Consider the following 16848-nt stretch of genomic DNA (forward strand, 5'->3'; position numbering starts at 1 on the left):
AATTATTTTCCTTAAGAATGTTGAATATTGACCCCCCACTCTCTTCTGGCTTGTAGGGTTTCTGCAGAGACATCTGCTGTTAGTCTGATGGGTTTCCCTTTGTGGGTTACCCGACCTTTCTCTCTGGCTGCCCTTAACATTTTTTCCTTCATTTCAACTTCGGTGAATCTGACAATTATGCGTCTTGGAGTTGCTCTTCTCAAGGAGTATCTTTGTGCTGTTCTCTGTATTTCCTGAATTTGAATGTTGATCTGTCTTGCTAGGTTGGGGAAGTTCTCCTGGATAATATTCTGAAGAGTGTTTTCCAACTTGGTTTATTCTCCCCGTCACTTTCAGGTACACCAATCAAATGTAGGTTTGGTCTTTTCACATAGTCCCATATTTCTTGGAGGCTTTGTTCATTTCTTTTCATTCTTTTTTCTCTAATCTTGTGTTCATGCTTTATTTCATTAAGTTGATCTTCAGTCTCTGATATCCTTTCTTCTGCTTGATCGATTTGCTACTGATACTTATGTATGTTTCATGAAGTTCTCATGCTGTGTTTTTCAGCTCTATCAGGTAATTTATGTTTGTCTCTAAACTGGTTATTATAGTTAGCAATTCCTCTAACCTTTTTTCAAGGTTCCTAGCTTCGTTGCACTGGGTTACAACATGCTCCTTTAGCTTGGAAGAGTTTGGATAATAAACAACAGTTTTTTACATAAGTATGTCTTAAACATTGCATACTTACGCAAAAAATTGTTTATCTGAAATTCAAACTTCATACTTATGCTAAAAATTTATTTATACTTATGCTAAAAATTTATTCATAGTTTATCTAAAACTCAAATTTAATTTGGGCATTGTGTATATTTACTTGCTAATCTGGCCAGCCTAAGTTGGAGTAACAGCACTACATTAGGCAGCAATAACTAAGGGGTTATGAATGTGGACTGTAAAGCCAGACTGCCTGGGTTCATGTCTCAATTGTATTATTTAACAGCTGTGTGACCTTTAGCATATTACCTAGCCTTTCTGCTTCCACTCCCTCATATATAAAAAGGGGTACAACAATAATGCAAACCACATAAGGGTTTTTTTTAAATAAAATAGAATACTAAAAAAAGTAAACAATTCAAAAGACAGGGAAAGAGGAAAAATATTAAATAAATAGTATGTGGGCTGGTGATAAGTACAACAGAGAAAAGTAAAGCAAGGAAGGAGGATAAAAGAGTCAGAAGGATTTTTCTTGGAGAAATAAGAAAAAAAAGAATCATAAGCAAATGTTAGATTAGTCAGAAAAAAGGCTCAGTAAAGTGGTATTTAAATAAAAACTGAATGGAAATGAGGATGTGGTTCAATTAAATAAGGAAGTCCACAAATTAGGAAGATAAGATCCCCATATTTGATAACCATGTCAGAGGAAAGCCTGACTCACCTGGGACCCAGCAGATGGCAGATTGTCTAACATCTCTGTGTTCCTCTTTTCTGCAGGGACAGAGTCCTGAGCAAGGAAACCTAGAAGGGAGAGAGGAATAACCATGGAATTGAGTCCTGTCTGGCAGCACTGACAGACACAGTGGCCAGCCACCCTCATGCCACCCTGTCCTGCCATGGGAAGGAACAGTAGCTCTAGAGTTCCTACGGTGAGAAAGACAGAAATCATTTCTCAATTCAATATAACAAGTTCCAAAAGAGAGCTCTGGTTATTTCCAAGCTCTAAATACTTCAATGGCTCCCATGCCTTCCAAATAAAGTGAAAGTTCCCTCCATATCAGTCATTTCGGGCCTCACTGTCCAATCAAGATCACCACAGAACCTCTGTTTCTCAACTGTAAAGCAGAAATAATGACAATACCTATACGGTAGTCCCCACTTATCTGAGGTTTTGCTTTCTGCAGTTTCAGTTACCCATGGTCAATTGGGGGTCAAAAATATTGAATGGAAAATTCCAGAAATAAATAATTCATATGTTATAAATTGTGTGCCATTCTGGTGATGCAATCTCACACTTTCCTGCTCTGTTCCACTTGGGACATGAATCCTCAGTATGTCCACTCTGTATACACTACCTACCTGTTAGTCACTTATTAGCTGTCTTGGTTATCAGATCAACTGTCATGGTATCGCAGTGCTTGTGTTCATGTAGCCCTTATTTTACTTAATAATGCCCCCAACGCACATGAGTAGTGATGCTAACCTACTGTTATAATTGTTCCATTTTATAACTAGTTGTTGTTAATATCTTACTGTGCCTAATTAGTAAACTTCATCATAAGTATGTATGCAGAGGAAAAGACATAGTATGTATAGGGTTTGATACTATCCATACTTTCAAGTGTGTTAGAATGTATGCCCCTCAGATAAGGGGAGTATACTATACCTCTAAGGGCTCTTGTGAGAATTAAACATTATATATGTAAGGCACACAGCAGGTATTTTGTTTGGTAAATGGCAGCTCTTATGATTAAGCCTTTCCTACATATTTTTCACTCATTGATCTAAAAGACAACCACCACGTTCCCTCAGGAGCCTTAACCTTGATGGCCTTCCTTGCCTATATATTCTCTTTTCTGGGTAAATCCTTCATTAATCTGTTGTTTATTTCTGGTACCCTAGGGAACTCTCTTTCCTTCTCACTGAACTCTAGCTTCATCAATAACTCAGTGCCTCTGGCCAAGTTTTTAGCCTCTGGGACAACATCCACTATATCTATATGAGGCACTCACTGTAACACCGTGATTAAGAGTACAGATGCTGGAGCCAGCAGCCTAAGTCTGAATCCTGACTGCCAATTATTATTATAAGTTGTGGAACCACGGTCAAATTACTCAACCTCTTTATGCTTCTGGCTCCTGGTCTATGAAACGAAGGTAATACCTATTTCACAGAACTATTAATAGAAGAAAATGAATTAACATGAAAGAACACCTGTGATAATACATTAAAACATTCTAAGTGCTCAAGTGTTCACCATCAGCATTTTAAAAATTCTTTTAAGTAATGTGGGAACACAGAATGAGATTAATCATAATCCTTAGTTCATGATATGCTATCTTTATTGAGCCATGCATGGCCCTCGTGATTATTTTAAATCCATTTGTTTTTAAGTATAATTAAGGCCTGTGAATTTACTATCCAACCCAAAACTAGAACATTCCCAATAACTTACATCTGCCTGTGTGCTTCTTTCATGTCCATTCTCCAGCCTTCCCGCTAGAGATAACTATGCTCTGAGGTCTGGTGTTTGTATTCATTTTTCCCTTGCTATATATATGCCTCAAACAATATTTTGCTTTTAGTTAGTATTACTTTTTTCAAAGGACTATAAGGACCCAGTGACTTTCTTCTCTCATTCTAGAAATACCTCCTTAGCTCTAATCTAATAACTTGAGTTTCTAAGATACCAGTCAAATTTTGGCAGAAGTTGAACTTCCAGTCTTTGTATCTCCCACATTTTATGCCCCCTTGCATCTAAAATTTAGCTAATCATTCTTGTTCTTGAATAGAAAGACTAAATAATGTAAAGACCAATTTTCCCAAATTTATACTTACTATATTAACGCCACAAGCAATCCCAGGAGATTTTTTTTTGTAGTGTGTGTGTGTTGTTTTGTGTTGAAACTAAGGTTTACACTGGATAAGAAATGTGAGGCAAGGTGAACAAAGCTGGTACACTCAGAGAAATAGTAAATGTTAAAAGCAAAAACCAAACCCACACAGGCATAAAAAGGGATGAAATCATGTCCTCTGCAGCAACATGGTTGCAGCCGAAGCCATTATCCTAAGCAAATTAATACAGAATCTGCGGTGGTTCATGCCTATAATTCCAGCATTTTGGGAGGCCGAGGTGGGTGGATCACAAGGTCAGGAGTTCAAGACCAGCCTGGCCAACATGGTGAAACTCCGTCTGTACTAAAAATACAAAAATTAGCCAGGTGTGGTGGCGGGCGCCTGTAATTCCAGCTACTCAGGAGGCTTAGGCAGGAGAATTGCTTGAACCCGGGAGGTGGAGGTTGCAGTGAGCTCAGATCGTGCCACTGCACTCTACCCTGGGTGACAGAGCAAGACTCCATCTCAAAAAAAAAAAAAAAAAAAAAAAAAAAAAAAGAGAAAACCAAACACTACATGTTTCCGCTTTTAAGTGGGAGCTAAACATTGGGTATACATGGACACTAAGATGGGAACAATAAACATGGAGAATTCCAAAAGGGGGTAAGGAGGAAGGAGGGCAAAGGTTGAAAAACTGCCTATCCAGTACCATGTTCACTACTTGGGTGATAGAATCATTAGAAGCCCAAATTTCAGCATCATCCAATATACCCATGTAATAGACCTGCAAATGCATCCCTGAACTTAAAATAAAAATTTAAAAATTACCCAAACCCCAAATTTCTTTCATCTCACATGAGATTAGGCAGATCAGACTGAATGTATAAAATGCATTATTTCATTCATTCACTCAACAAATTTCTATTCAGCTCCCGTTATGTGCCAGGCATACAGCAGATATTCAATAAATAGAAGCAGCCAGTTGCTTCCTCCTTCTCACCTTCCTTCTGACATGCCTGAATAAAGTTTGCCACCATGGTTCCTGCCTCTTTGCTGTTCTTGGGCTGTTTTGACCTAACCCATGTCTGAATCTCCTCTGGCAGGATGCTCAGAAACTGTGCCAGCACTAGTTGCTCTATCATCTGCTCCTTAGTGAGGAGCTCCAGCTGCAGCCATTGCAAGCAGAACTCCTGGATTTGGCTCACAGCTTGATAAGGCCTATTCACTAACAGGTACTGAAAATCCCCAAACTTTTGAGGAGAAACTTTCAGTGTCTCTGTTTCTAGTTTCTTCTCTTGACCACGCATACAAAAGATTTAGGGATTCCTCAAGATATCCAAAACTCCTGTCACATCCGGCATCTCTACACCTTGGCCCTTTACAAGACAGAGCTACTCTTAAAGGCAGGTTGCTCCGGTACACAATGCTGTGGAAGATGGTGGGCAGAGTTGTATCAGCTGAAAGGATACAGAAACCTCAGGAACTGCAGAAATTATGTAGAGACTTACAACTAGCCTGCAGAGTTATGATTAGACAGTGGAGTGGAGGTGATCTGAGCAAGTATTACACAAAAGATGACAGCTATAAATAGCCAATCAACATAAAACAAGGCTAAACTTCATTAGTTATCAGAGATATAGGAATTAAAACCCCAATAGGGTAACACTACACACCCTCCAAAACGTCCAAAATGAAAAAGTCAGACAATACCAAGTGTTGGCAAGGAGACAGAGCCACAGTAGGCTGATATATTTGTATACTGGAATACTAAACAAAAAATATGAATGTAAGTTGCTGTTGAATGACAGAAACCAGACTCAAAAAAAAGGTCCATATTATATGATTCCATTTATATAAAGGTCAAAAACAGGCAAAATAAACCTAAAGTGTTAGAATTCAGAATAGTGGCTGCTGTTAGGGGGAAGAGTGGTAATGACTGGAACCAGGCATGAGGGCTTCTGGAAAGCTAGGAATGATCTGGACACAGTGTATTCACTTTCTGAAAACTGAGCTACATATTTTTGGTTTGTGCCCTTTTCCGTATGTGTATGTCGCTAAACATTTTTTAGCTGTATTACAGTTGTAGGAAAACGTCTAGGTCATAGTATCAGTGGAAAAAGGAAACCTGTACATAACATTATACGCTTAACCATATAAAGCACAGAAAAGGCGGTAAACCAAAATACTGCGCCAGTGGGTTAAGGAAGAACAGTAATATTATAAGTAATTTTTACAGGTGATTTTGTACTTTCTCTGTCAAAACTATTTTCTGGCTTCAAGATGTTCTACAACAAACCTTCATTTCTTCTGTAATCAGATAAATAAAACATACCTTCCATAAAGGCTACACTCACTCTAAGAAACCATGAACAAAGATGCCACTTGGGGGAAACATTTTTTTTCTTTTCTTCTCCCCACTAAAACTTACACCTTTTATTTCTATAATTTAACAGTTTTTCCATTTGAAAGCATTTATTTTTGTTTTCCATTATTATAAATCATAATATAATGAACATCACTGAAGCTAAGTATTTGTTCTCAAATTACACAGACAAAAGCGATAAACTGTTTTTAAAAGTTCTTGACACAATCTGCCAAATTTTCCTTTCAATGGCTTCTACCAACTTCTTCCAGACTCAATGTGTAAGATTACGTCTCAGTCCACCTTACAAGCCAATAGTGCCATCTTCATGGGCCTGTAATTAGGTCAGTCACAAGGGCCCCATTCTCATAAAGCCCACAGGCCTAGTTTAAGGCTTTACTGTCACTCTCTTGAAATTTTTCACAATTTTTTGGACAAGGAGCTCCACATTTTCATTTTGCACTAGGCCCTGCAAATTATGTAACTGGTTCTTCCAATCAAGAATATTATCATCCCTCAAAATCTGTTGTCAATTAGCCAGATTTAAAAATATATCATTTTATTCCTTAATTTCACATTTCTTTTGATTAATAATACGGCTTTCTCTTTGTTTCGGATTTACTAGCCAATTATAACTTGTTCATGTCCTTTGTGCTTCTTTCCATTGGGGTGTTTCTTTTCTTTCTTTTTTTTTTTTGGAGGCAGAATCTCGTTCAGTCGCCCAGGCTGGAGTGCAGTGGCGCAATCTTGGCTTACTGCAATCCCTGCCTCCTGGGCTCAAGTGATTGTCAGGCCTCAGCCTCCAGCCTTGGGGTGAGTTCCGGGCCCACCAGCGCAGGGCCGTCCTGGGTCCCTCCCTGCAAGGGCAGTGATTTTAGGGCAGTCAGACGCAGCCCTCGCCTCTGGAGTGGCTTTTCCACAAGGCCCCAGTAGGACCCGCCGCGGAGTCTCCCTCACGAAGCCGCGCGTTGCCCTGCACTGGATGCCTCTCGCGCCCTCACGTCCACTGGGGCTCCAGCCCCGCCCAGGCCGCTGGCTGGGCTGCCCGCGCGCCGGCCGCTCTCCTGCCCCGGGGCCCAGTGAACTCACCTCGCATGCCTCACGCCCTGGCCTGACTGAACGTCTCCACGCCCTGACCAAAACCAGCAGCGCATGCGCCGTGGCCGGCTTGCGCGTGCGCTCTGCGGTGCAGGGGGCTGAGGAACCGCAGCCGCTCGCAGCCAAGTGCCCTGTGAGACACGAGGATAGGGTTGGGACTGAGAGGAGAAGGGCGGCGACGAAGGAGGGCGCTCCTGTGACCTTCCTCCTTAAAACTAACGCCTTCTGTTGGTGGTGGGCGCCTGTAATCCCAGCTACTCGAGAGGCTGAGGCAGGAGAATTGCTTGAACCTGGGAGGCGGAGGTTGCAGTGAGCCGAGATGGCGCCACTGCACTCCAGCCAGAGCGACAGAGCAAGACTCCGTCTCAAAAAAACAAAAACAAAAACAAACAAAACAACAAAAAAACTAACACCTTATGTAAGTTTTGGAGAGTTAATATGTTACTTAGAACTTGAGGATAAGTGTGTTTACTAAATAAAAAATAAAAAATAATAAACTAGATAATTTCAAAAATTTGAAAATATGTGGTAGTCAGTGAAAACCGTTCCTCACACCACATGTGCACCATTCACCAAAATTTTACCCCAAAAACATAGGTAACCACTGTAACTGATCTGAAGTGTCACACCAATGTTTCTTTATACCTGAAGAAGGAATGTATATGTGTATGTGTGTAAGGCTTCCCTCAGTATTCCTGGGGGATTTGTTTTAGGACCTCCAGGATATCAAATTTTGTGGACACTGAAGGCTCATGTAAAATGGCATAGTATTTGCATATAATCTATGCACATGCTAAGGCATACTTTAATTCATCTCTAGATTACTTACATTACCTAGTACAGTACCTACACATCATTCTTGTGGATTTGACAGTACGCAGCACACACGGCAAATTTAAATTGTGGTTTTTGGAAGTTGGTGGAATTTTCTTCCAAATTTTTCTTTTTCTTTTTTTTTTTTTTTAAAAAACTTTGTTAGAGATGATGTCTCGCTCTGTCACCCAGGCTGGAGTGACAGAACAGTGGAGCCCCCGAAGCTGGATGCCACTGGTGCAGGATGGCCCCACTCATGCCCAAACCTCAAAGCTGGAGGCTGATCCCCACTGAACAGCGGGTCGGTCCTCTAGGCCCAGGAATGACCAAGCAAAGCTTCCCATCTGGCTGCTCACCCATGGGCAAGTGAGGCGAGCTTGCTCAGTGAGTCCACTAAAGGTTCCCCCAGGCAGTGAGGGGCAGGGAGGCTGACCATATGCCCAGGATGAGTGGGACAAAGAGCAGGCAAATGAAAGCATTGCCAGAAAAGGGTCTTGATCCAAATCCCAAAAGAGGGTTCTTGGATCTCGCACAGGAAGGAATTCAAGGCAAGTCACAGAGCACAGTGAAAAAGGCAAGTTTATTAGAAGCTATTCCATTACAGAGTAGGGCATCATCAGAAAGCAAGCAGACAAACACACCATCTTTGTTTTAAGATTTTAGGAGTCTTGTCTACATAAAGATTAAACTAAGCTGTGACTATGTGAGGGTGAGCTGAAAGCATGACAAAATTTATTACTCTTTTGATTTAAAGAGGCCGGGAACAGTGGCTCGGCCAGGCATGGTGGCTCACACCTGTAATCCCAGCACTATGGGAGGCCAAGGCAGGCAGATGACCTGAGGTCAAGAGTTTGAGACCAGCCTAATCAACATGGTGAAACTCCCTCTCTACTAAAAATATTTTTTTAAAAAAATAGCTGGGTGTGGTGGCGCACGCCTGTAGACCTAGCTACTCAGGAGGCTGAGGCATGAGAACAGCTTGAACCCAGGAGGTGGAAGTTGCAGTGAGCTGAGATCGTGCCACTGCGCTCCAGCCTGGGCAACAGAGTGAGACTATGTCTCAAATAATAAATAAATAAATAAGTTGTGACTATGTGAGGGTGAGCTGAAAGCATGACAACATTTATTATTACATTGATTTAAAGAAAACTGTCCTTAGAAAGGTGAGAGAGGAACTGAAAGGTTAACAGTGTAGACTACAGAACCAGGAAATGACCTGCCAGCAAGTCTTTTATGTGTGTGTGTTCTTTTCTATTTCTTTCTGTTTATTCCTCTTAGAGTTTGTTCTCTTATGCCTGTGGAAACCTCCTACATGCCAGTTTCCATGCACTGGAGGAACCTGGATTCTCCCCTTCTTAAAAGTACCTCTTTCTCCTCCTCCTCCTCCTCCTCCTCCTCCTCCTCCTCCTCCTCCTCCTCCCTGAGGCCCTAAAGACAAGGTGGCCTTGGCTGCTGTACCAAAAGGAGGACGATTCAGAGGCTGTGAGGTTAAGGGATCACTTTTGGGGGATTGGAAGAAATCTCCATTGTGAGGTTAAGGTACCTATGGGAGACTACCTAAGACAGGGTGCCAGTGATGCCCACTGGCCTCAATAAGACACCAGGGATGCCTGAGTGCAATGGTCAATATTGGTTTTGTGCACAGTAAGGAAAATTTAGAGCGTAAATGGTTAATCTGCTACTACAGAGTTAAGTAGAGTCTTCTAAAGCTCTGTATCTTCCTTATTTTCTTCTCTGCCAGCTTTGAATCTGCTGTTATTAAGTTGCTGGTGCTGAAATAACACTTATTATTTATGGTCTAACTGAAATGGCAATACTGGAAACTTGTCTGAAACTGAAGAAAAAAATGAAAAAGAAGTTTTTACAATCAAAACTAACATGAAAACTGCTTTGCCCAAAATTTTGGTCCACAGCTTTCACTGAATTACTTATCAGGGCAAACAAAGTTCAGCCATGTGAACAGGTTCCAATTTTGTTAGAAATAATTTGGATGCAGCTATCTTTATACAATGGTGAGTTTGTATTGCTATCTCATGGCTAAAATTCTGAGGTAAAAGCTTTTGGATGTTTGTGTGTTGTGTGCGCATGTGACAAAAAACAAGCAATGGGGAAAGGAGTCCCTATATAATAAATGGTGTTGGGAGAACTGGCCAGCCATATGAAGAAAGTTGAAACTAGAGCCCCTCCTTATACTATATACAAAAATCAACTCAAGATGGATTAAAGACTTAAATGTAAAAACCCAAACTATAAAACCCCTAGAAGAAAATCTAGGCAATACCATTCAGGACATGGGTACAAGCAAAGATTTCATGACAAAGATGCCAAAAGCAGTAGCAACAAAAGCAAAAATTGACAAATGGAATCTAATTAAACTAAAGAGCTTCTGTACAGCAAAAGAAACTATCATTAGAGTGAACAGACAACCTACAGCATGGGAGAAAAATTTTTGCAATATATCCATCTGCCAAAGGTCTAATATCCAGTGTCTACAAGGAACTTAAACAAATTTACAGGAAAAAAAACAAACAACGCCATTAAAAAGTGGGTAAAGGACATGGACAGACACTTGTCAAAAGAAGACATTTATGTAGGCAACGACCATTTTTTAAAACAAAAGCTCAACACCACTGATCATTAGAGAAATGCACATGAAAACCACAATGAGACAGCATCTCACACCACTCAGAATAGCTATTACTTAAGGGTCATAAAACAACAGATGATAGCAAGGTTGTGAAGAAAAATGAACACTTTTATACTGTTGGTTGGAGTGTAAATTAGTTCTACCATTTTGGAAGACAGTGTGGTGATTCCTCAAAGACCTAGGGGAAGAAATACCATCTGACCCAGCACTCTCATTACTGGGTATATACCCAGAGGAATATAAATCATTCTATTATAAAGATACATGTGCATGTTCATTGCAAAATAGCAAAACCATGGAATCAACCTAAACGCCCATCAATGACAGACTTGATAAAGCAAATGTGGTACGTATACACCAAGGAATAACATGCAGCCATAAAAAGGATCAAGATCATGTCTTTTGCAGGGACCTGGATGGAACCAGAAGCCATTATCCTCAGCAAATTAATGCAGGAACAGAAAAGCAAATACCACATGTTCTCACTTATAAGTGGGAGCTGAATGATGAGAACACACGGACACATGGTGGGGAACAATACACACTGGGGCCTGTTGCAGGGTGTGGAGTGAGAGGGAGAGCATTGGGAAGAATAGCTAATGCCTGCTGGGCTTAATACCTACGGGATGGAATGATCTGTGCAGCAAACCACTATGGCACACATCTATGTAACAAAACTACACATCCTGACATGTAACCCTGACTTTAAAATAAAAGTTGGAAATAAAAAAAAAACCCTAAACATATACCTACTACATGATCCAGTGATTTCATTTTTAAGTATTTACCCAAGAGAAATAAAAACATACGGCCACATATAAAAAAAAAAAAAAACCAACAAAAAACTTGTACATGAATGTTCTTAGCAGCTATGGTCATAATAGCCAAAAATCTGGAAACAGCCCAGGTGTCAATCAATAAGAGAAAAAATAACCAAAGTATGGTAGGTTCATGCGATGGAACACTACTCAGCAAAAAAGGAACAAACTGCCTATACATGCAATAAAATGGATGAATATAGAAAAACATGCTGAGTGAAAGAAGAGTTACACAAAGAATGCATGCTGTGTTATTCTAAATTCATGCTAATTCTACAACAAGCAAAATTAATGTGTGGTGAAAATAAATTGGTGGTTGCCTCTAATGAGACAGAGTTGGAGACTGATTGATGAGCAGCATGAGGGAATTTTGGGATTGACAATATGGTTTTGTATATTAATAGAGATTTGAGTTACACAGGTGTACATATTTTCCAAAACTCATTGAATAATATCCTTAAGACTTGTATGTTTTGATGTATGTAAATTTGACCTCACAATAGAAAAGAAAGAATCCTTAAAAAAAATGAAAGAACTAAGTACATATAAATGGGAAAAGTGCTTGTAGACAAACTTTTCATATCATTTAAAATCTTATAATTATTTTGAATTGAATAATGAATACTCATTAGATGTTGGGGTGTTTTCCAATTAAAAATGGGTTATAATATGAAAAAAACATGTTTCTAAAAATTATAGAATGGTTTCAGCTATCAAATGCTAACATCTGATAAACAGTTCAAGATTTATTGCTTCCTGAGTTTTCACTAAAATTTAAGTTTACTAAAAGTAAGAATTGCAATAATATATAACTCTGTAACTTGTATTTTTATTGAGAAAACAGTAATTTTATGTAGTTTAGAGGTTATTTAAAAGTTATTTATTTTAAAAGGTAGAAAGGAACGAGTAAGAGAAAGAGAGAGAGATAAAAGATTTGTAGACATAAAGATATATTTTTGGTAAGAAAAGAAAATAATTTTATATAAGAAAAGGATTTCACGTGGTAAAGTTTTGTCCTAAAATAAAATGACCAATTTTTTTTTTTTTTTTTTGAGACGGAGTCTCGCTCCGTCGCCCAGGCTGGAGTGCAGTGGCCGGATCTCAGCTCACTGCAAGCTCCGCCTCCCAGGTCTATGCCATTCTCCTGCCTCAGCCTCCCGAGTAGCTGGGACTACAGGCGCCCGCCACCTCGCCCGGCTAGTTTTTTGTATTTTTTTAGTAGAGACGGGGTTTCACCGTGTTAGCCAGGCTAGTCTCGATCTCCTGACCTCGTGATCCACCCATCTCGGCCTCCCAAAGTGCTGGGATTACAGGCTTGAGCCACCGCGCCCGGCCATGACCAATTATTTTAAAAGAGGTATTATAGAACAAATCAAAAGGTCCAAGCATGTCATAGATGGTCTGTAAAAGTCATGATCAAGTCTGTGGAAGAAAATTTATAAAAGGAATTTTGTATATGATTAAGTTGGCTATAATTAATAAGAAATTATTTGTAAGTATTTCTGAGATCAGTGCCCTATGTTAAAACAAGGTTTCTTGATGGTATTACTTTTTTTTTTTTTTTAAGACAGAGTCTCGCTCTGTCACCCAGGCTGGAGTGCAGTGGTGTGATCTCGGCTCACTGCAACCTCCACCTCCTGGGTTCAAGAAATTCTCTGCCTCAGCCTCCCGAGTAGCTGGGATTACAGGTGCCCACCACCAGGCCAGCTAATTTTTTGTGTGTTTTTAGTAGAGACAGGGCTTTCACCACGTTGGCTAGGCTGGTCTTGAACTCCTGACCTCGTGATCTACCTGCCTCAGCCTCCCAAAGTGCTGGGATTACAGGTGTGAGCCACCTCTCTTGGCCTCTTTATGGTGTTAATTTACTATTAATGAAATTGTAAGAGTTTTTTATTTTTAATTCTATAATCTTTGACCTATAGCTCCCTTATTCTCAGTGGCCTCTGCAGGCAACACACTCCCTCCTTACCAATCACCTTCAGACTCCTCTCAGGGACCTAGCCCAACCACTACCTGGAGCAGGACATTTACCAGTCTTACTCTATGATGCCCCTTCCAGCAGGTCCCCAGTGGGGAAAGAGAGATGTTTGCTGTACATTTTCCCTTCACAACTTCAGAGCTTTATAACTGAAAGTCTCATTCTAAAGGACTAAGGGAAGATCTGAGGGGCTTCAAAACCTCATTCAGAATAGTTTTGGACCCATGACCTCAACTGGGCAGATGTTCAATCCCTTTTGATATTCTCCTCAGTGAAATAGAAAAATACCTCTGCTCTCAAAAGGGTAAGGGAGGACGTGGACCAATCCCATAGAGAAGAGACAAACAATCCTATTTTAGCTCTCAGAGCACAGCGGACATTAGACATACACTCCAAAAAGTAAAATTAGGGCTCGATGCTCTCATCTCAAGACTAGTAGACCTGGCCAGTAAGGTGTCCAACAACTGGGATAGGGAGAAAGAACATAAAGAAGACAGAGAGGACAAATGGCAAGCCCACTACTGGCTGTTGCTCTCGAGTGCCAGCCAGAAAACTCACAGGATACCTATCCATAAAGTACCACAACTGAAGTGAGTGATCCCTGGTCCCCTAACTAACAGAAAGGATCCTAAAGACCTAAGGGACTAGGACAAAACCAACGTGCCCTCTATAAGGGGGAGGATCACTGGAAAAGGTACTGTCTCCTTCATGTCTGAAGGGAGGGGGAAGAGGGTAGGTCCTACCAGGTGCCTCACAGAGGCAGATGGTCCAAGTAGAAAAAAAAGATTGACAGGTCCTGGGTACTCCTCAATTAGCCCTCCAGGTGTCCGTCCTGCTAGGAGCCCAGGCTGACATTGGGCATGGGGAACAAGCCTGTCGACTTCTTGGTCAACACAGGGGGCCACCTACTTGGTTTTGAACACCCCCAAGGATAAGGTTACCCACTAAAATTGCCTATGGAAATGTGAGGGAAGGCAAAAGATAGCCCCTTTATTAAGATCCTAAAATATAAACTAGATCAAATGAGATGCACTAAAAGGGATGGCCCCAATGATTAAAGAGCTTAGAAAACAGGGACTTCTGAGGGCCTGTCAATCCCCTTGCAATACTCCTATCCTACCTGTTAAGAAATCAAATAGAAAATACCAATTAGTGTAAGACTTAAGGACAATTAGTGAGGTCACAGAAAACATAAACCCAGTGTACCTAACCCTTATACTGTATGGTCCACTCTGCCTCCAAGTTGGACATGGTACTCAGACCTGGATCTAAAAGATGACTTTTTCTGCATCCCGCTGGCCACAGACTCCCAGCCCCTCTTCACTTTCAAATGGCAGGATCCTCAGACAGGCAGGGAACAGCAACTAACATTGACTGTGTTGACCCAGGTGTTCAAAAACTCCCCCAAAATATCTGGAGAGTCCCTAGCCATGAAGCTGGAGGATCTGATGGCAGAATGTGATCAAGCATTCAAAAAGCTGAAAACTCAGCTCACGAGGGACCCAGAATTAGCCCTACCTGACTTAAGTAAACCTTTCCACGTTTACATTCATGAGAGGGGAAGAATTGCCCTAGGAATACATATTTAAAGATTGGACCCACTGACCTGGGTGATGATCTACTTTTCCAAGCAGCTGGACTCAGTTGCTAAAGGATGGCCACCTTGCCTTTGGTTGGGGATGGTCATGGCCATCCTTCCAAAAGAGACCAAAAAGTTAACTGTCTGGACTCCCCACCATACCCAGACCCTCCTAAAAGAAAGGGGGCAGAAGGACTGTCCCAAGGCAGGGCTCTCCAGTTACAGGTAATGCTTATTGATGACCCCCACATAACTTTGAAGGTGTGTAACAGCTTGAACCCTGCCACCCTCCTTCCATCTGAAGATGGCTGCCTATCTCATAACTGCTTAGGGGTGACGGTGACATGTACTCCAGTAGCCCAGACCTTAAAAGTGAGCCTACTGAAAATGTGGAAGTCAAATGGTTCACCGGTAGGAGCAGCAATCTGCAAGAGGTACAGAGAAGGGCAGGATGTGCTATGTTCTCTCCCACTGAAGTTATACAAGCCAGTGCTTTCTCGCCAGGATGCTCTTCACAGAAAGCAGAGCTTGTTGCTCTAACCCAGGCATTAGAGTTGGGTGAAGGGAAGGTCCTCACCATATACATCGATTCCAGGCACGTGTATTTCATTTTACACCCACGTGGGGTTATTTGGAAGGAAAGGGACAGGTTAAACTCATAATAAACAGGTAGTGCCATCATTTTAAGATTATTGGAAGCTGGAAGAAAACCAGCCTACATGGCAATAGTCCATTGCTGCAGTCTCCAGAAATGGGACGTTGAGGTAATTAAATAATAAATCCAACCTAGCGTCAAAGCAGGCAGCTTTAGGGAAGGTCACATTTCAAATGCCACTTTTGCCTTTCTTCTTGGGTCCTGCTCTTTTAACCCCCGTTTCCTCTCAAAAGGAATAGAAAAAGGCTACCAAATGGGCTTATACCAAGAATCCTGATCATCCAGGATGGCTAATAAACTGTCGTGGACAATTTCTTTTCCTAAAAACAGTTGCACTGCAGGCCATTAAAAAAGTTCACTCTAACACCCACTTTGGTGAGAAAATCCTTTATAACCGGTTTTGTGAAAGCATGACTGTCCCAAACTTCAGGGAGTCAATCAAAAAGGTGGTTGGGACTCATCCCACCTGCTATGTTAATAACCCCTGATACCCACCCCATGGGGGGATAGCAGGGGTGAGAGGAACTCAGAAGGCTCCTCAGCTGGTTCAGTTCCAAGGTAGATGTCCAGGGGAAGATGAGAAAGTTGATTTCATAGTTATGCCCAGAGCCTTGGGAAACTTTAAATACCTCCTGATCTTCACTGACACCTTTTCAGGGTGGGTAGAACCCTTTGCCACCTGCAGTGACCCTGCACATCAGGTGGCAAAGGTGCTATTAAAGAAAGTTGTTCCAAGATTTGGGCTGCCTCAGTCAATCCAACTGAGGGACCAGCATTCATATCTTCCATTACTGAAGCTACTTCTCAAAGCCTAGAAACAAGATGGCACCCACATGCTACCTGGAGACCACAGTCTTCAGGTAAGCAATGAGTAGGTGTAGCAATTTCTGTCAAGACTATTATTCCTATCTAATGGTTGAGTATTTCCTTTTCTACATGGTTGATGTGCTATGATCTCATGTAAACCTCACAAGGTAGCCTCTGTTGTTATTTCTCCATTTTACAGAAGAGGAAACTGAGACTACAAAGCTTCAGTAACTTGTCCCACTCAATATGATTAGAATGGGGCAGGCAGAGGGTTAGGATTAGAAGTGTGCATCTAACCTCCGAGGGTGGAAATTTCCAATCAGTTATGTCACAAACATTTATAAAATAGGCATGTCCCAAGAATGGTACAAGTAATGCACTCAAACCTTACAGTAACCCCGTAACGGGGGTACTAACATCAGTCCCATTTTACAGATGAGGAAACTGAGGCACAGAATAGTTAAGGAAATAACCCAAGATTCACAGCTTTTAGTGGCAGAGGCAGTATTTGTGACCAGGCAGTTAAACCCCAGAGTCTGGGCTTTCAGCTTCACCAGGCT

At 41.3% G+C, this 16848-nt stretch overlaps 1 protein-coding gene and 1 long non-coding RNA gene across 5 annotated transcripts in view; one reads left to right on the forward strand and one right to left on the reverse strand.

Moving 5' to 3' along the window:
* The window catches only part of LOC112613217 (paternally-expressed gene 3 protein), a 74332-nt gene that overhangs the window by 20471 nt on the left and 37013 nt on the right, over positions 1-16848 (reverse strand). For all 4 annotated transcript variants that reach the window (XM_025368538.1, XM_025368540.1, XM_025368539.1 and 1 more), the window contains one exon: positions 1418-1497. In XM_025368538.1, coding sequence (XP_025224323.1) covers positions 1418-1497 — 80 coding nt within the window. The remainder of the gene's footprint in view (positions 1-1417; positions 1498-16848) is intronic.
* On the forward strand, positions 1293-11204 carry LOC112613218. The gene is made up of 3 exons (XR_003116930.1): positions 1293-1625; positions 2599-2852; positions 9546-11204. It is a non-coding gene; the product is annotated as an uncharacterized LOC112613218 (long non-coding RNA).

The sequence above is a fragment of the Theropithecus gelada genome, chromosome 19 (assembly GCF_003255815.1).
Source record: "Theropithecus gelada isolate Dixy chromosome 19, Tgel_1.0, whole genome shotgun sequence".
Taxonomy (NCBI): Eukaryota; Metazoa; Chordata; class Mammalia; order Primates; family Cercopithecidae; genus Theropithecus; species Theropithecus gelada.